Source organism: Priapulus caudatus, unplaced genomic scaffold (assembly GCF_000485595.1).
Source record: "Priapulus caudatus unplaced genomic scaffold, Priapulus_caudatus-5.0.1 Scaffold122, whole genome shotgun sequence".
In the NCBI taxonomy this organism is placed as follows: Eukaryota; Metazoa; Priapulida; class Priapulimorpha; order Priapulimorphida; family Priapulidae; genus Priapulus; species Priapulus caudatus.
Genome location: NW_014577183.1, coordinates 372180 through 392086, shown reverse-complemented (window position 1 = coordinate 392086; position 19907 = coordinate 372180). Strand labels below are relative to the sequence as shown.

Genomic DNA, 19907 nt, shown 5'->3' with positions numbered 1-19907 from the left:
TAAACTCGAACAATTATAACTATTCAACTCGAAATTTAGAAGAATGCATGAGTAAGAACTTTAACTGGTAAATTTATCGATCAATTCAACAAAATTAAAGTGCGTATGTATATAGCCAGCACTATAGCCATCTTGCACAAGCAAACATGATAAATATCTGGTTTCAACTACAAGCTCTATATCATTGGCTACTCGTTCTAGCTTAAACATGAGACAAGAAGACGTAGTTCTGGTGGCAACTCCTCAAGCTTACGCAGCCGGCACGTCTATAACATTACACAGTTTAGCTCAAGGGGCAGCAACCTTGTCCCTGCCTAATCTCAGTAATCCTGGGCTATACAGTGCAGCAATAAACAAATACAAGGTATATAAAGTTGTGATTGTATATACAACAATTAGAAAGTTAGTATCTATTAGTATGCTGCTAATTTATGTTAGAGTCTCGTTTTCATCTTCTTTGTCAAATTCACGAGAATCATGAGCCTACCGTTTCGTTATAAACTCAATATTATTCCTTAATATTTGTATCATATTCCCAAAAGGCAAGTTCAGTTCAACTGACGCGCCATGATTTTATTACTCTATAGGTCACCTATACCTTCTGCATCTCTCCACTGATCGTCAGTCTGGTAAAGCAAGGTTACGAGCTGCCCACATTACAACGCTGTGACACGACTGGGGGTAGCTGCAGCCCTGCAGTTATCAGAGAAGCTAGAATTACGCATCCACACCTGATCATTAATAGTAGTAAGACTTATATTATTAGACTTAGACATAAATAGCTTCCAGAGATAAGAGGGCATATTGAAAATTCCGTCAATTAAACGTGGTATACTTTGTTCTCTAATCATCAGATGTTGACAAGTTTGCTTTTTATTTATATAATTACATTACCGTTCACCGAAGGACTGCTTCCCTGAGTGCCGTGTAACCTGATGCTGAAGCCCCCGAGATAAACGTATATAACTAATTATCTAACTAACTATTTAGAGCTTTTCGGAATGACTGAAGTCGGATCAGTCATAGGCGCTCCGCCGGAAAAGAATCAGGATAGCAACACGAGAGGATGTCTTCTTGGAAAACCTCTAGCAAACACACAGATCAAGGTATATATCATATTTGTTTTTGGCTGTTGCGATTTATTGGCGACCCATAATCCGTTCTACTTGGTAAGGATACCATAGAGATGTCGCCTCAAACCAATAATATTATAGCGTTCGGTACAACCAAATAGCACGTACAACTAAATCCGGTAATAAGTAGAATTGTACCACATACTACAACTCACATCACACATACCAACTGGAAATATATTTATGTAAGTATAATTATGATGGCATCTGCGTAGGTGGTGGACGCAATCACTAGGAAGCTGCTGCCCCCTGGTGTAGCGGGAGAGATGTGCGTCCGTAATCCATATAAATTACTGCGCGGCTACATCAACAACCCTGAGGCGACGGCACGCGCCATTGACAGCGACGGTTGGCTGCACACGGGAGACCTCGTGCAGTACGATGACGATGGCTTCATATACTACATAGATAGACTAAAGGATATCATCCGAATTGCACCTGACAAAACTACGACGATTCAGGTATAATTCCCAACCTGAGAAGCGGATTAGCAGTGGTGGTAACGATGGAAGCAGGAACGCTGAGGCTTTCTGAACCGAGTGTTCAAGGTTCAAACCGAAGTGCCACACTTGATACCCATAATAGATACAACAACCGACTTTACCGCTTATACACCATATATACTACTTTTGAACACAACGAACCAGCGATCGCGATGGCTTGCAGCAACGATAATACAAAGCCAAACTGTTTTGTTCAGGAAACAAACATCTTCTCATGAATGACACGCACGTCTCAGATTAAACAGAGGTTTAAATACGCGAATATTCTCATAACAAACAATTACGCGTCTTCACGCTGTCTGTATAGTGATTACATTCATATTTGGCGTCGCGGTATGTGTGCAGGTCTCGCCTTCAGAAATGGAAAACATCCTCATGAGTCATCCAGGAGTAGGAGACGTCGCTGTCACCGGCATCCCAGATCCTGACAACGAAGGATACGAACTAATCCGAGCTTTCGTCGTCCGTAAAGCGGACACATTATCTGCAGAAGATCTTATCGAGTTTGTGAAAGGTACTGGTCTACTCAAACAATCACCTGCATTCACCGTAATATCGTTCGTCGTCATTTTTGTACCTTTCTGTCGCTTAATTACTTTCATGCTCTTATGCAACAGGTGACTGTAGTTCGTATTCTACCCAAAGATCTCGTTTCTCCTATCTTTTTATCTCTTTCACTCCCCATGTCTCCCTCTCTCTCTCTCTCTCTCTCTCTCTCTCTCTCTCTCTCTCTCTCTCTCTCGCTATTTATCCATCCATCCATCTATCCATCCATCCATTCATCCATCAATCAATCAATCGATCAATCAATCAATCGATCAATCAATCAATCAATTGATCCATCCATCCAACCATCCATCGGTCTATCCATCTATCCACACATCCATACATCTATTCACAAATCTGTCCGACCCTCGGTCCATTCGTACATCCGTCCGTTAATCCGTCTTTCGCAACACAGTCGTGGTAAAGATATTCCCATGCGTTTGTATGATTCCTAAAATATTGAATACATGTTCTAAAATACCTTCTTACACATGTTACGCGATTGACTATCTTTTTTTATAGAGAAGACACCGAGAAAGTACGTCACATTAACAGGAGGTGTTCGCTTCCTGAAAAACATTCCGAAGAATTTAACCGGTAAAAACATGCGCAGCGAACTACAAGCTCAGGCTTACGAATAACCATTCAGGTATGCAACCAAATCAACTTCATTAATTCGCGGTTTTTATCTTTTAAACTAAACTACTAGAAACAAATAACACCACTCAAAAATTATATGTGATGTGCTTTTATTAAAAGCATATAAAACAATGTAGTTTATCAAGTGAATTTACAAGATGATAGTGTGGAAGTGTGCTATATGAGTGCAGACAAAGTTACCATGAAGCAGTGTTTTATGTTAATTCCAAACCAACAACATCGTTAGGAGACGCATTGATTTGTCGATCTTTTATACAGATTGGATTTGCATGAAATCTTTCAAGCTACCGTGTGTTACGTTATTTTATATAGCCACATACGATATTACAAATCAACTTTTTCGCCGAAAATTGGCGGCCTCGTTTTCATTTCTAGACGCGCAAGGACGGGTCAAGCAAAACAATAATAGAAACGTAATTAACTCATCCGAGACGATACAAGATGCGTGGTCTGGGATTGTTGGTCTCGTCGTCGGATTTACTTGATGTTTTGACTGTTACACTGGTAATAATTTTGTATGAAAATCGGACTCAAAACGTAAAATAAGTGTGATCACGCCTGCTCAATTCTCACAGTTTTGCTGCTCGCACATCAAACAGCTGCTGTCGAGGTCAACCCTACGCAACAAAGAATTTCCCGAGATACAAGTAATCTTAGAGCTTATTTTTACCAAATACGTGGCACAGTCCTAACTATGCCATTGCATGTATCCCGTGCACATACTACAATAAAAAAAATCAATCATAACCTGGCTGTTAGCATCTTTCTGACGTTAGTGTGCAATCGATACGTTATCTGTAGTCATTGTCAATACACAGGATATGTGCACAAGATTTCCACAGCGACCTCAATTTGGAAGAACGCCTGTGTGGCGACATATAGCGTTAAATTTAGAAAATGTGTCAATTGAAAGTCTATGTTCGCGAATTGACTATTTTTCTAGAGCCAGAAACAAAATATTGCACCAACTACAGAAATTGCCCTTACAAGACAACAGATCGATTCCTCTACGTCGTACATGTTCTTCATATTGCTTTTCTATACAAAATTATTAGTTTTAGATTTGAATCTTGCTATGGCTAATTGAATACCGCGACTACTTCGGTTAAATAAAAGCACATACTCACAGCTAATATTTAAAATATGACATATCATGACACGCATATAGGAATAATCACGTTTGGTGCAATAACATATACGATATACAGATTCATATAGTGCTGACCCTTAAACCTTGGCCCAATGTGAGTAATGCGTAGTAAAAATATTCTATAATGGTATATACCTTCGACCTCCAGTTCTTAAAATTACACGCTTGTATAGAACATTGTCACCTTGAAACTGGTGATTAAATTTCGTGTCACATTTGTGTGCCCATAATATAAAATAACTTGTCATGTCTTCATCAACAAAACTTTGTACAAAAATATTAGCACGAAATAATTATTTACAGCCAATCTGAATAAATCTCATTAGAGCTTACGCTCTAACGAATTACTCACGTTAAAAAAACTATTTAGAAAGTACACTCTGGTACATCATTTCTGTTTCCAATCTCCATCAGCAAGGTAGTTATAATAACAATAGCATAGTAAGGAATGTAACAAAAATATTTCACATGTTTTACTTTCTATTCCGCGAGTTGTCACCTTTGAAGAATTCTGTACTTTTAAAGACACTAATTCTTCCGTAGCCGTTCAGTATAAAATATCACAAAGCTGGGTATTCAACGTCAGACAAAAGTTCGAATAATGTTTTCCTTTCTACACGTGCAGAAACTAGCCACCATCTTCTATCATCTACTATTGGTGTTTAGAAAGTTATATCACAAGTACACATCGAGAGTTATAGAAATTAGCGTAAAGTAAAATATAAACATCTGGATAATATCATGATTAATAATGATGGATAATGAGTATTTTGCAGGTACATACCTGGACTTTAAAGACCAGGGTGGTGCGTTTCTTTGGTGATATGTCTTGTACCATACCATCTACAATGTACAGCTATGAAATGAACTATCATAACGCCGTGATAATTTTACATGAACCTTATCGGCGTCTATAATCTACTAAACGAATAAACTGTTATTGTTTAATCCTTAATTACATTATACCTGATTTCTATTAAAATACAAATTAATTGCTATTACTTAGACCTATAGGCATACAAGCGTGATATAATCCGTCCGAATTGCTTGCGCACAATTGCTTAGCATTGATTTAAATGTTACTTTGCGTCAATGCCGTTACGCACGATGTGATTACATCTCATTGAAGCGAGTCGATTACGTATTAGTGCATCTTCTGCTATCGTCTTATGGATAGCGAGCATATGCTGTATTGAGCTGTAGGTGGATGGGCATGTCACATGACGTCCGATCACGTCACCGAGTCACGTGTCACAATACGTCATCGCGGCGTACCCCTTCTCCTGCGTCCTGGCGCAATCTAGCTTCTCCAAAAATTTCAAATCGCAATGTGATGCGTTCGCAATGTCCGACCACACCTGAACTGTTAATTAGCATGTCGATTCACACGATTGCTAGGTGTCCTCTTCGTGATTCGCAATCACGTGACGATCAGCACTGTTCTGACTTGAAGCTGTCGCTCGTCGTTGTTGTTGTGGTAGAAGTCAGCTGTGCAGTCGTCTGAATGGCGTCAGCACCAGGGGCGTAGTAATACGAGGTTTCTAAACAAACAGCATAAAGTTCAGTAAATCATACCCTATAACTATTATGACGATTATGAATAATTATATACCATTATGTGCTTACAATCCTTTCAATCAAATTAACTATATATGTATAGAGAGAGGGAGAGAGAGAGAAAGAGAGAAAGAGAGAAAGAGAGAGAAAGAGAGAAAGAGAGAAAGAGAGAGAGAGCGCGAGAGAAAGAGAGAAAGAGAGAAAGAGAGAGAAAGAGAGAAAGAGAGAAAGAGAGAGAAAGAGAGAAAGAGAGAAAGAGAGAGAGAGAGAGTGCGCGTGCGCGTGCGCGTGCGCGTGCGTCTGCGCGTGTGTCTGTGCGCGTGTGTGTGTCTGTGTGTCTGTGTGTGTGTGTGTGTGTGTTCACATAACAAATACACGTGACCTGATCTATGTCATCACGTGAAACATCGCTATTAGACTTGCGCGATGGCGTGTGCATATGTTTGCTAGTCAATTAGACCCGCTAAAATTCGAGACTGTTCGCTGGCAGCAATTGATCCGTGCGCCAGCCTTTCAATTTGGCGCACGGATCAATAGCTGCCAGCGCGTGATACTTTCGTAGGACTTTCCCGCGGTCGCGTGCACCTTGCCGTGGAACTGCGCGCAAGATCCGCGCTTAGCGGGCAGGATCAACACCTCTCAGGCGACACTTCTCTGGTATCCGGTCTCTCATCTGGGTTTCCCTGTGCATCTGCCCAGGTTAGAGTGCCGAACAACCACATTCCGACGCCATCTCGCACGACTCCCAATTGGAGTCGTGGCGCTTACACACCGCCTCTATAGAGTCAGAATGCCGACACAGAACTCCCACAGCGCATTTGCGCGACTTCCGACAAAGTCGTAGCGCCGGTGGGGCAGCTGTTGTGACTATAAGTCTGGTACACACGCACCTGTTGGTAGGAAATATGTACATGTGTTTCTGTAAAAGAAGATAAGGTTTTTATCAATAACATGTTGGTGGCGTTACAATGTGTATGGTTGGCGCAAATATAGTGTGTGTTTTTAAACCGACATATGGTTGGACTAAATTGACCAAACCGTGCACCATATGCGCGATAGAGCGCAAGATAAATAGCTAAATAGATAGCTAGCTATAAATATATAGATAGAGAGACAGCGGGGAAGTGAGCGAGTAGGACGTAGAAAGAGTAGCAGTTAGATCTCATACGGAATACGAGACTTAGAGTGTGCAAATCTCTTATATTTAAGGGTAATTATACAGCACATAAAACAGCTATAGTGATGGACAGACAAGAAGGACGTATACTAAAGAGCCAGTTCCCAGATGTCGATGTGCCAGAAATGTCGGTGAATGATTTCCTTGAGCAACATTCCTGGTTGAACAAGCCACAGGACTCCATAGCTGTGGTAGGTCTTACAATTACGTTTTTACATTAGTCGTGGGCGAGTGTCAACGCGTAAGTCAGGTATACGCGTGCATGGTAGAATATGGAATAATGGGTAACCGAATGGCGTATAAGAGGAGAATTGGCAAGAATTTCTCTAATTAATTTCTAAATACAGTCGTTAATTGTTATTTTTACTATTATGTTACAAGTCGCTGTGTGCTGTTCTCCAAGTGCGTCTATCGGTACTCTCCTTAAATTTTCCAAACTCTGAGCTATCACAGCCTACATTCTACATCTGCCTTTCATTCATGTTTTCCTTTTTTCATTTTTTTGTTAATTACATACAGGTACTTTTTGTTTTATCCTTTTTATATCCATCTTGCAAATACGCTGTCCAGCAATCCAAGCAAACCCCAGAAAGTCAAAACGTAAAAATGTCGAACGCTACAATCCTGTGGCCGGTGTTTCACTGTTATATTCGCTATATCGTGACATTGCTAGATCGGGCGCAGTGTTGGACCACCTGATGCTAGCAAGGAGTGGAGGTTGTCGTACAGAGAGCTGCGGGAGTCTGCAAGGAGAGTAGCTAGCGGTCTGGCCCGGCGCGGCCTCAGGAAAGGTGACGTCGTGTTTGTGTGCAGTTCTAACTGCCCAGAGTACGTGATCACGATGTTGGCAGTTTACTCGCTAGGGGCCGTCCTGACGTCTGCGATTCCTGGATCCTCTGTAGGTGGGTTATTGTCTTTACACTACATTGATAAATCATTTTCGCGGCCATGCCAAGCTAAGGATTCCTATAGGTCAGCAACAGATAATTTGAGAAATGCCGCCCAAAAATTTGTTATTAAAATGCAATATATTGCAGATATTTTGTTAATTAAAATGAGATAGCACCTTCATAATCAAACAACTAATTAGTAGATAGATTGTGATTAAGTGATGAAACCACCTGGACAATATCGGTCCTACCGCATAGACGTACGTGCATGCTTTCAGACGAGATACTTTACAAGCTGGAAATTGCGAAGTTCTGTGGCACTTTAAAGTTTTTCGTCGTATCTAGTGACGAGCTCACAACTGCGAGGAAATTGGTGGAGCGTTGTGGAGTAAACGTGGTACGTGACTAAGATAATATATATATACATATATATATCGTGGACTAGGACCACGTTCACTTTTGTGAATGCTGGCCTGATTTCTTTACTACGTAGCAAAAGTCTCTCAGTTGAGATAGCACTTCAAACTAGAAACTTTACAGTCATAAAACAGCATACACTATTGAGAAATCTGTTGCTACCCCCCCCCCCAAAAAAACACCTTTCGATCCCTTATTTATCGCAGTTTTTTACTTATTGCTTATTTCAGGCCACGGATTTCATTTGGCAGATTAGTAGACAAAGAGTGTATACCGTTTAACGATCTGCTGGAAGACATGTTGGCGACGCCATTTCCTAAAACAAACCGTGCTGAATCCGGTGCACCTAGCCGTTCGTGCCTATATTCCAGCGAACAACTGGCCCGCCAAAGGGCATTACCTTGTGTATCACAAACACCTCGCTGGCTAATCTCTGCTACTCCTACCTAGCCGTATTAAGCATTACCACGTCACACATTTTAAGGGGACGGGTCACTGATGGGTGCAATATCGTTGCATTAGTTAAGATTATGCATGGACAGACAGCAGTAACGCCATAATAAAATTTAAACTTCGACATTATTAACTTATTTCAACTCGAAATTTAGAAGATATTGCAATTGCTAGTAAGAACTTTAACTTGGTAAATTTATCGATCATCAACAAATTTAAATGCGTATGTATATAGCCAGCACTACTATAGCCATCTTGCACAAGCAAACATGATAAATACTGGGTTTAAACTACAAGCTCTTATATATGGATACTCGTTCTATGCTTAAACATGAGACAACTGGAAGACGTTAGTTCTGGTGGGCAACTCCTCCAGACTTACAAGAGCCGGCCGTCATATAACATTACACAGTTTAGCCAAGGGGCAGCAAACCTTGTCCCTGCCTAATCTCAGTAATCCTGGCTAACAGTGCAGCAATAAACAAATACAAGGATATTAAGTTTGTGATTGCTATATACAACAATTAGAAAGTTAAGTATCTCATTAGTATGCTGCCTAATTATGTTAGAGTTCTCGGTTTTACTCTTCATTGTCAAATTCACGGAATCATGAAGCTTTACCGTTCGTTATAACTCAAATTAAATAGTATTCCTTATATTTGGTATCATAATTCTTAAAGGCAAGTTCAGTTCAACTGACGCGCCATGATTTTATTAACTTATAGCGTCAACCTATACCTTTCTGTCATCTCTCCACTTGATCGTCAGTCTGGTCTAAGCAGGTTACGAGTGCCCAACATTTACAACGCTGTGACACGGGTTGGAGCAGCTGGCAGCCCATGCAGCTTATCAGAGAAGCTAGAATTACGCCATCCACACCTGATCAGCTTAATGAGTAGTAAGACTTATTATTATTAGACTTAGGACATAAATAGCTTCGCGAGATAAGAGGCATAATTGAAAATTCCTAGTCAATTAAACGTGGTATACTTTGTTCTCTAATTCAATCAGATGTTGACAAGTCTTTGACTTTTTACTTTATATAATTACATTACCGTTCACCGATAAGGACTGCTCTCCTGAGTGCGTGTAACCTGATGCGTTTGAAGCCCCGAGATAAACTAATATAACAATTATCTAACTAACTATTTAAGAGAGCATTCGGATGATCGAAAGTCGGATCATATAGGCGGTCCCCGGAAAAGAATCAGGATAGCAACACGAGAGGGATGTGCTTCTTGGAAAAACCTCTAGCAACACACGATCAAGGGTATATTCATATTTGTTTTTGTGCTGTTAGCGCGATTTATTGGCGAGCATAATCCGTTCTAACTGGTAAGGATTACACATAGAGATGTCGCACTCAAAACAATTAATATTTATAGCGCTTCGGCTACAACCAAAATAGAACGTACACATAATCCGGTAATAAGTAGGAATGTACCACAATACTACAAACTCCAAATCACACATCTACAACTGTGAAATATAATTTATGTAGTATAATTTTTGATGGCATCTGCGTAGCGTGAGTGGACGCCAATCACTAGGAGTGTCTGCCCCCTGGTGTGCGGCAGAGATAGTGCCGTCCGTAATCCATATAAATTACTTGCCGCGGCGTACATTCAACAACCCTGAGGCGGACGGCACGCGCCATTGACAGCGACGGTTGGCTGCACACGGCGAGACCTCGTGCACGTACGATGACGATGGTTTTATATATACATAGATAGACTAAAGGATATATCGAATTGCACCTGACAAAATACGACGATTCAGGGTATACATTCCCAACTGAGAGAAGACTGGGATTAGCGTGGTGTTAAACGAATGGAGAGCAGGGAAACGCTGAGCTTTCTGAACCGTGTGCTTCAGGTTCAACGAAGTGCCACATTGATACCAATATTAGAGTACAACAACGACTCTTCGCTTATACCCATATATATACTACTTTTTGAAACACAACGAGATCAGCGATCGCGATGGCTTGCAGCAACGATAATACTCAAAGCCAAACTGTTTTGTCTCAGGAAAACAAACATCTTACTCATGAATGGAACGCATGTCCACATTAAACAGAGGTTTTAATACTTGCGGAATTTCTCATAACAACAATTACGCGTCTTCACGGCTGTCTGTATAGTGATTACATTCATATTGGCGTTCGCGGTAGTGTGCAGGCTCAGCCTTCGAAATGGAAAACATCCTCATGAGTCATCCAGGAGTACGGAGAGGTCAGCTGTCACCGGCATCCCAGACTCCTGACAACGAACGATACGACTAATCCGAGCCTTTCCGTCCGTCCGTAAGCGCGACACATTATTGCAGAAGTGCTTATCGAGTTGTGAAAGTACGCGTCTACTCAAACACAATCACTGCATTCACCGTAATAATCCGTTCGTCGTCATTTTTGACCTTTCTGTCGCTTAATTACTTTTCATGCCTCTTATGCACAAGCAAGGTGACTGTAAGTGTCGTATTCTACCAAAGAATCTCGTTTATCCTATCTTTTTATCTCTTTCACTCGCCCATGTATCACTCGTCTTCTTCTCCTCTCTCATTCTCTCTCTCTCTCTCTCTCTTCTCTCTCTCTCTCTCTCTCTCTCTCTCTCTCTCTCTATCTCTCTCGCTATTTTATCATCCATCCATTATCCATCCATCCATTCAATCCCATCAATCAATCAATCGATCAAAATCAATCGATCATATTAATCAATCAATTGATCAAGCTCACGCTCCAACCATCATCGGTATATCATCTATCCACACATCCATTACATCTATCACAAATCGTCAGCCCATCGGTCCATTTGTACAATCCTGTCCGTTAAGTCCGTCGTTCGCCAACCAGTCGTGGTAAGAATATTCCCATGCGTTTGTAGATTGATGTTCCTAAAATATTGAATACATGTTCTAAAATACCTTCTGTCACATGTTACGCTGAATGACTATCTTTTTTTATAGAGAGACACCGAGAAAGTACGTTCACATTAACAGGAGTGTTTCGCTGTCTGAAAAACATTCCGAAGAATTTACAGTAAAGAAAATGGCTCAGCGAACTACAAGGTCAGGCTTACGAGATAACATTCAGGCTATGGCAACCAAATCATTTCAGTTAATTCGCGGTTTTTAATCTTTTAATCAAACTATAGAAACAAATAACACCACTCAAAAATTATATGTGATGCTGCTTTTGATTAAAGCAATAAAACATGTAGTTTATCCAAGTGAATTTACAACGATGATAATTGTTGGAAGTGTGCTATATGAGTGCAGACAAAGATTAACATGAAAGCAGAGTGTTTTTATGTTAATTCACCAAGCACAAATCGTTAGGAGACGCATGATTTGTCATTGTTTTACGATTGGAGGGTTTGCATGAAATCTTTTCAAGTCTACGTGTCGCTTTAGTTATTTTATATAGCACAGTACGTATAGTTACAAATCACTTTTTTCGCGAATGGACGCGGCTCGTTTCTTTCATTTTCTAGAACGGCGCAAGGACGGAGTCAAGCATAAACAATATAGAAACGTATATTACTCATCGGAGACGATACATGATGCGTGGGTCTGGGATTGTTGATCTCGTGGCGTCGGATTTACTTGATGTTTGAACTGTTACACTTGAGTTAATAATTTTGTATGAAAATCGGCTTCAAACAGTATCAATATGTGTGAGTCACGCCTTGCTCAATTCTCACAGTATTTGCTCGCTCCGCACATCAAAACAGCTGCTGTCGAGGTAAACCATACGCCAACAAAGAATTTCCGAGATTACAAGTAATCTTAGAGCTTAATTTTTACAAATTACGTGGCACAGTCCTAACTATGCCATTTGACATGTATCCCGTGCACATACTCATATAAAAAAATCAATCATAACCTGGCGTTTGCATCTTTCTAGACGCTACGTGAGGGTGCAATCGATACGTTATCTGTAGTCATATGATCTAATACACAGGATATGTGGCACAAGATTTCCACAGCCGACCTCAGTTGGTACAAGAACGCCTGTGTGGGCGACATAGTAGCGTTTAAATTTAGAAAAATGTGTCAATGGAAAGTCTATGTATCGCGAATTGAACTATTTTTTTAGAGCAAGAAACAAAATATGCGTGCACCAATACAGAAATTGCTTAACAAGACAAACAGATCGATTCCTTACCGTCGGTACATGTTCTTCATATGCTTTTCTATTACAAAAATATTAGTATTTAGATTTGTAATCTTGCTATGGCTAAACTTGAATACCGAGACTACTTCGGGTGTAAATAGAACACCATACCTCACAGTAATTATTTAAAATATGACATATCATTGACTACGCATATAGGGAATAAATCACGTTTGGTGCCAAATAACATGAACGATATACAGATCATATAGTGCTGACGCTTAACCTTGGGCCAATGTGCAGTATATGCGCTGAGTAAAAATATTCTATAATAGGTATATACGCTTACGACTCCAGTTCTTAAAATTACACGCTTGTATAGAACATTGTCACCTTGAAACTGGTGATTAAATTTCGTGTCACATTTGTGTGCCATTAATATTAAGTACTTGTCATGTCTTCATCAACAAAAGTTTGTACAAAAATATTAGCACGAAATAATTATTTACAGCTAATCTGAATAAATCTCATTAGAGCTTACGCACTAACGACATACTCACGGTTAAAAAAAACTATTTAGAAAGTACACTCTGGTAGCATCATTTCTGTTTCAATCTCCATCAGGCAAGGTAGTTATAATAACAATAGCATAGTAAAGGAATGTAACAAAAATATGTTCACATGTTTTACTTTCTATTCCGCGAGTTGTCCCTTTGAAGAATTCTGTACTTTTAAAGACACTAATTCTTCGTAGCCGTTCAGATAAAATATCACAAAGCTGGGTATTCAACGTCAGACAAAAGTTAGATAATGTTTTCTTTCTACCGTGAAGAAACTAGCACCATCTTCTATCATCTACTATTGGTGTTTAGAAGTATATCACAAGTACACATCGAGAGTTATAGAAATTAGCGTAAAGTAAAATATAAACATCTGGATCAATATCATGATTAATAATGATGGATAATGAGTATTTTTGCAGGTACTATACCTGGACTTTTTAAAGACCAGGGTGGTGCGTTTCTTTGTGATATGCTTGTTACCATACCATCTACAATGTACAGCTATGAAATGACTATCATAACGCCGTGATATTTTACATGAACTTATCGGCGTCTATAATCTACTAAACGAATAAAAACTGTTATTGTTTAATCCTTAATTACATTATATCCTGATTTCTTATTAAAATACAAATAATTGCTATTACTTAGACCTATAGGCATCAAGCGCTGATATATCGTCCGAAATATGCTTGCGCACAATTGCTTAGCATTGATTTAAATGTTACTTTGCGTCAATGCCGTTACGCAGCGATGTGATTACATCTCATGGAAGCGAGTCGATTACGTATTAGTGCATCTTCTGCTATTCGTCTTATGGATAGCGAGCATATTCGGTATTGAGCTGTAGGTGGATGGGCATGTCACAATGACGTCGATCACGTCACCGAGTCACGTGTAACAATACAGTCATCGCGGGCGTACCCCTTCTCCTGCGTCCTGGCGCAATCTAGCTTCTCCAAAAATTTCAAATCGCATGTGATGCGTTCGCAATGTCGACCACACCTGAATCTGTTAATTAGCATGTGATTTCACAGATTGTCTAGGTGTCCTCTTCTGCATTCGCAATCACGTGACGATTAGCACTTTCTGACTGAAGCTGTCGCTCGTCGTTGTTGTTGTGGTAGAAGTCAGCTGTGCAGTCGTCTGAAATGGCGTCAGCACCAGGGGGCGTAGTATATGAGGTTTCTAAACAAACAGGCATAAAGTTCAGTTAAATCATACCCTATAAACTTTATGACGATTATGAATAATTACTATACCATTTTGTGCTTACAAATCCTTTCAATCAAATTACTATATATATGTATAGAGAGAGGGAGAGAGAGAGAAAGAAGAGAGAGAGAGAGAGAGAGTGGCTGGCGCGTGCGCGTGCGTCTGCGCGCGCGGTGTGTGTGTGTGTGTGTGTGGCCGTGTGTGCGGTGTGTGTGTGTGTGTGGTGTGTGTGTGTTGTGTGTTCTGTGTGAGTGTGTGTGGGCTGTGTGTTGTGTGGTGGTGTGTGTGTGTGGTGTGTTGTGTGGTGTGTGTGTTGGTGTGTGCGTGTGTGTGTTGTGTGTGTGTGTTGTGTGTGTGTGTGTGTGTGTGTCTGTTCTGTCTTGTCTGTCTGTCTGTGTTTCAAAAAAAAACAATCATACTGAAATGACTAGTGCTTGTTACTTACGGATAACCCCACCAGTGCCGCTATATCGCCAGGAGTCGGTGTACGGCACAGAGGAATATTGTGTGTAAGTCACGGGGCCAGCGCCTCCAGTATATCCGGCGTAGTCGGCTTGAGGGAAAACCAAGAAACTCGTTAAAAAATGCCCGCTGGTAACTTAATTACTACGAGAGGAAAACGCTTAGTTTGACGCATTTATTCAGCAATATTATAATGAATACATTTTTTAATTAATTATAGCGTAGCACATTATAAGCAAACTGCAGGTTTCTGCAGCGCCTTCACCTGACGCATATATTATGTAATCGCAGCTCACTGTGTGCTATTTTCTGCTGACGCTGCTGCGTGCGTGCGTGTGTACGAGCGTGCGTGCGTGCGTGCGTGCGTGCGTGCGTGCGTGCGTGCGTGCGTGCGTGCGTGCGTGCGTGCGCGCGGGCGTGTAAGCAGTGATGGAGTCTCTCACCTGGGTACTGTCCATAGGCTGGAAGACCACCCAGCGCCACGGACTGTAACGGCTGCAAGACTGTGAGATTGTCGGGCGTTTCCGTCGCCTCCACTTCGGTCTTGACGTTGGTGGTGTCGTCGTCAGCGTTGCTGCTGTTGCTGCCATTGATGGCGCTGTCGTTGTCACCGGCCGAACCTTCGTCTGCAAGAACCGTGGTTATGGATTTGACGTGGCGGTACAGTCTGTGTCTTTCCTCGCTACTTTAGGTGGATTCGTTTCCACTTTCTCCTCTTATGTTCACTTATTATTTTAGTTATTTTGTTATTTTTTGATGATTATAATTTTGGTTGTATTTTAATTTATTTACTATGCAATTCCAGTTCGTGCAATCTAAGAGCACTCATCGCTTACGTTATTAGAGCCATTCATCTTGGTGATGTGGTCACGCATAGTCTGGGTAGTTATGTAGTAATAAAACGGAACAATTTTACCACACTACATTTCCTTTTGAACATTGTATGAGCCTTACTAGTTGTCTTAGTTATTATATCAAGAGCTAATAATACAGTATATTATACATATATACAGTATTCTTAGCTCTTGATTATATTCATATGTATATATCATATTAACCTATGTGCGCAACAAACGCAACTGACCTTCAATCTGTGCCATCTGCACCGCAGCGTCCAAGATGCTTCCCGTGTTTGGGGCCAATTTACTGCTGCCGGCAGGTAGCGTAACGATGGTTACTGGTCCCATGCCCGATCCGTTAGCAACGGTGCCTTAGAAACAACGACGCCATGTTAGATATACACGCACGGAACAATCAGGGCAGTGCCAAGAGTGATCTACCTCACGTAAAGCTTGCACACGACTGCGACGAATGTCCTTCCGACCGCATTCATATTGGCATTGCCATGTGTGATTTATCGCCCGAGCGTGGGGTACAACGAAGGCGCATCTTCTGCTAATCCGTCAACATTTATTAACCTAATTATCGTGCTAAATGCATGAATACACACATTCACTTATATGGCTTATATAATAAACACTCGCGGGAATATGGCATAGGTTCAACCTTCAGCTGTGATAGCTAGTTTGCGCGGGGTATCTATTTGTATCTAATGTAGATGTATATCTAATCTATTTGTAATGTAATGTATCTAATACTTTTAATCTTTGTATTTTTTTTACTTTTACTTGTACTTTTTTTACTAATACTAATAGGCTAATCTTTGTAATGTAGTGTAATGTTATGTAATGTATCTAATGTATCTATATTTGCTCGGGTTATTGCTTTTGGTTATCTTATTATCTCTCTGACTATCTGCAGCGTACCGATGCTGGGCAGCGAGTAGGTGATGGTCGGCTGCTGAGACGTCCTACTCGTTGCCGTGATTGGATTGATGTAGATGATATTCTTGGTTTCTGCTGCGCCGGTGGTAGCGACGCTTGCGCCATCTGTCGTATACGAGAGGCCTTGCATGTTGAACATCGCTGCAAGTGCAGATAGTTAACGATGTCAAACTGACTCACAATCGATGTTCATCACAGCTATCTTTTTTAGTAAGCGAAATTTATAGTATCTACGTTTTTAGGCACTCTGATGGGATCATCGAATTTATACATGACATATATCAACTTACTGCTACCAAATAGTAGTGTATATACATACCTCCTGGAGGCGGTTGCACTATTTCTCCGGTTGCTTTCTTTAGCAGTTCACCACTGGCAGTAAACCATAGCTGTAAAAAAAATCGACGATTTCATACTTCTATAGTATTACACCGAAAGACACTTTGTGTTGTGTCAATAGGATGCTTAATACATAATTGGTACATAGTTTTGTAAACCTATGCGACTTCAGTCCATAACGAAACGATGCGTGTGTTGCCTTCACAGGTTGGTGGCGCGGGTGTGCATCACATATGAACCCCACCTCGCCTTATATGCCGCGGCGCAACTGTCTTAATTCGTCTATTACGATCGTGACTGTGACTGATTATGTGAATTGTGAATGTGAATGTGTTATTGTTATGATGTAAACTGTGATATTGACACGTGTGTGTGTGTGTGTGTGTGTGTGTGTGTGTGTGTGTGATGTGTTGTGTGTGCATGTGCATGTGTGTGTGCATGTGTGTGCTGTGTGTGTTTTTTTTGTGTCGTGCGTGTGTGCGTGCGTGCGTGCGTGCGTATGTGTGTGTATAAATGCGTTACGAATGACGTTTACCGTCTCGCCTTGCTGTCCTGACACCGCATGTCCTTCTTGCTGATAGTCGGCTATGCTGATTGTTTGGTAACCTGTTTTGATGCGCTTCGTCTCCCCGGAATCGTTATTGTTGCTGTCCCCACTGGCGCTCGAATCTGCGGAAAGAGTTCATTATCATGAGGTCAGTGTATATCATCACAACATCGGTACTACTATTATGCGGGTGTACATTATTACGCATTTCTACACATGATACACATTTATTTATTGTACATTGTTTCCTCATCGTGCAACGTTTAGGAATGCTTCGCCAGTGATAAGCGGGATATCGTGTCGAATCTGGTTGAAGACTATTTTGTCGTAGGTATTCTTTCGCAGATTTGCTGGCCAGGACGTGTCGCCGACATAGGTATGTATGCGTGCTAGGCAGTCGCATTGCTTACCTCCACTACTGCGCTTCAGTTTACTGCTAGAGGCCTGGGTATCTGCCAGACCCAGGATTCCGTTGACGGAGAAAGACCCGGCGGACGTCCGGCTGACCTGGGGAGGATTATCTTGCTGCTGTTGCTGCTGCTGTTGTTGCTGTTGTTGTTGCTGCTGGTGATGATGTTGTTGTTGTTGTTGTTGCTGCTGCTGCTGCTGCTGCTGCTGAACCTAAGGAATAACATATTATTATAATATAACATTTTCATTATTCTAGTTGTGCTGTATACAATTCACTAGTAATGCTACATAGTACTATTGACGTTGGAGGATTACCCGCGGATAAAGGAATCAAATGAATAACATATTATTTTAATGTAACAGTTATGTTATTCTACTTGTGCCGTGTACATTTTACTGGTGGTGCTATATAGCGCTAGTGACTTTGGAAGAGAACCCGTGGAAGAAAGAATCAATGGTTAATCAATTTACCTGCTGCATATGCGCTGGCGGTGCCAGAGTTATCACCGTCGTCGCATTTCCAATCTCTTGTCTTTGGACGAGAGGCGAAATGAGAGCTGGCTGCTGTTGCTGCTGCTGCTGTTGCTGCTGCTGTTGTTGCTGTTGATGTCCAGCAGCGTTGCCACCAACTTGACTATTGATCTCGCGGTGTGGGCTACTATCCCCTTCCAGCGAGTGACCCTGGAGCTTTGCTTTCAATGCTGCTTGATTTCTTACTATTCTGCAGAGACAATAAATTAGAATAGTCTTAGAATATTTACAAAAAAAAATATATCTGTCAATTTTCAAGCCATGTTAATTTTCAATCATGCTATACGGAGGAAGAATTTCATGTACACTCCATGATCATACCTGATTAAATCCGGTTTAATTCCGCGCATTATCTGATATGCTTATATCATCGATAACATTAAGAAGAATGCTGTGTCAAGTTAGTTCTCAGTGTTGTTAATATTATATCGGTCTAAATAGATAAATGTCCATGTTTCTCTTGAGTTGTGCTGGCTCTTATATAGGGATCATATTACTGTAGTATTTCTTCTTGTTGTGACCCAAAGCACATATATATATATATATATATATATATATATATTCAGGAACAGCGAAAATATTTTACACCCAGCGGTGACAACAACGCTTGTCATCTTTTCCTTGTTCACTTGCGACTGTCCTAAAACGCTTCAAACCACCAAAAAGCAATTTGCACCCAAATAACAGAGCATACGGGCGCATTCCGCCGCACCGTGTAATTGTGGGGTCCAACGACACCGTGCACTATTGTCAGAACTACTTTTACAACAAGAATTACCAACAAAGGTAGTTATCTTCATGTCCGTAAAGCGGTAAACACGGAGGAAGCGATGAATAACTAGATATACAATCTACCGAATAAAGCGAAAAGACGCCGAACGTTATCTAAATCACATAGAGGTCATTGCAGTTGAATAGATGTCTGACCTTTCCAGGATTTCTGCGAATATCTATCCTGTAATTATTATGATCTCTGACGATAACATATACTATCTACAAAAGGTTATACATGCTGTCGGAGTATCGGGGAGTTGTCGCTAATAGAAGTATACCTGTTGATCGAGCTAACGCTCGGCACGCCCTCTTTATCGCACACACTGTCGGCCAGCAGACGATCGCGAATCTCCCAGGCGAACATCGTGGGGTTGTCTCGCTTGTACGCCGAGATGCAGTCAACAACCTTTGGTGTCGCCACTTTTGGCTTGCTGCCGCCTATCACGCCAGGTCGCACTGATCCAGTCTCGTAGTATCTGCGAGCGAAACAGACAATCACCATCAGTGTATTGTAGCCGTTAAGAAACTTAGTCGGTTCGCATTATGTACTCAGAAGAGAAAATCTATAGCTATACTTGATTTTGTATCGTATTTTCTTATGGGCCTGAATTGACAATAAACAAGCAGAATGCTCAACGAATTATTGCAGATTTGGCACGAGAAAAATGTGAGGGGGAGTAT

The 19907-nt window shown here is 41.0% G+C and overlaps 2 protein-coding genes across 5 annotated transcripts in view; one reads left to right on the top strand and one right to left on the bottom strand.

The window, feature by feature from the left end:
• Positions 1-278: 278 nt before the first annotated feature.
• Positions 279-2823, top strand: LOC106805652 (luciferin 4-monooxygenase-like). The gene is made up of 6 exons (XM_014807339.1): positions 279-364; positions 588-747; positions 991-1106; positions 1349-1594; positions 1982-2150; positions 2705-2823. The coding sequence occupies exons 3-6, from the start codon at positions 1002-1004 to the stop codon at positions 2821-2823; spliced, it is 639 nt and encodes a 212-aa protein (XP_014662825.1). The 5' UTR covers positions 279-364; positions 588-747; positions 991-1001.
• Positions 2824-2910: 87 nt separating this feature from the next.
• LOC106805657 (transcription factor kayak-like) overlaps positions 2911-19907 on the bottom strand; it is a 26602-nt gene continuing 9605 nt past the window's right edge. For 3 of the 4 annotated variants that reach the window (XM_014807345.1, XM_014807347.1, XM_014807346.1), the window contains exons 5-14: positions 19505-19702; positions 18393-18642; positions 17921-18131; positions 17499-17632; positions 16944-17013; positions 16607-16765; positions 15925-16050; positions 15284-15466; positions 14824-14931; positions 2911-5533 (exon numbers count right to left, since the gene is read on the bottom strand). In XM_014807345.1, the coding sequence (XP_014662831.1) occupies positions 5424-5533; positions 14824-14931; positions 15284-15466; positions 15925-16050; positions 16607-16765; positions 16944-17013; positions 17499-17632; positions 17921-18131; positions 18393-18642; positions 19505-19702 (1549 nt within the window). In that variant the 3' untranslated portion in view covers positions 2911-5423. The remainder of the gene's footprint in view (positions 5534-14823; positions 14932-15283; positions 15467-15924; positions 16051-16606; positions 16766-16943; positions 17014-17498; positions 17633-17920; positions 18132-18392; positions 18643-19504; positions 19703-19907) is intronic. The other variant, XM_014807348.1, reaches the window with a different exon arrangement.

Excerpts from the sequence above, each read along its gene's own strand:
- LOC106805652 (XM_014807339.1), top strand. The coding sequence starts at position 1,002 with ATGACTGAAGTCGGATCAGTCATAGGCGCTCCGCCGGAAAAGAATCAG. Across the intron at positions 1,595-1,981 it reads ACAAAACTACGACGATTCAG|GTCTCGCCTTCAGAAATGGA; the intron begins GTATAATTCCCA and ends GTATGTGTGCAG. Across the intron at positions 2,151-2,704 it reads TCTTATCGAGTTTGTGAAAG|AGAAGACACCGAGAAAGTAC; the intron begins GTACTGGTCTAC and ends CTTTTTTTATAG.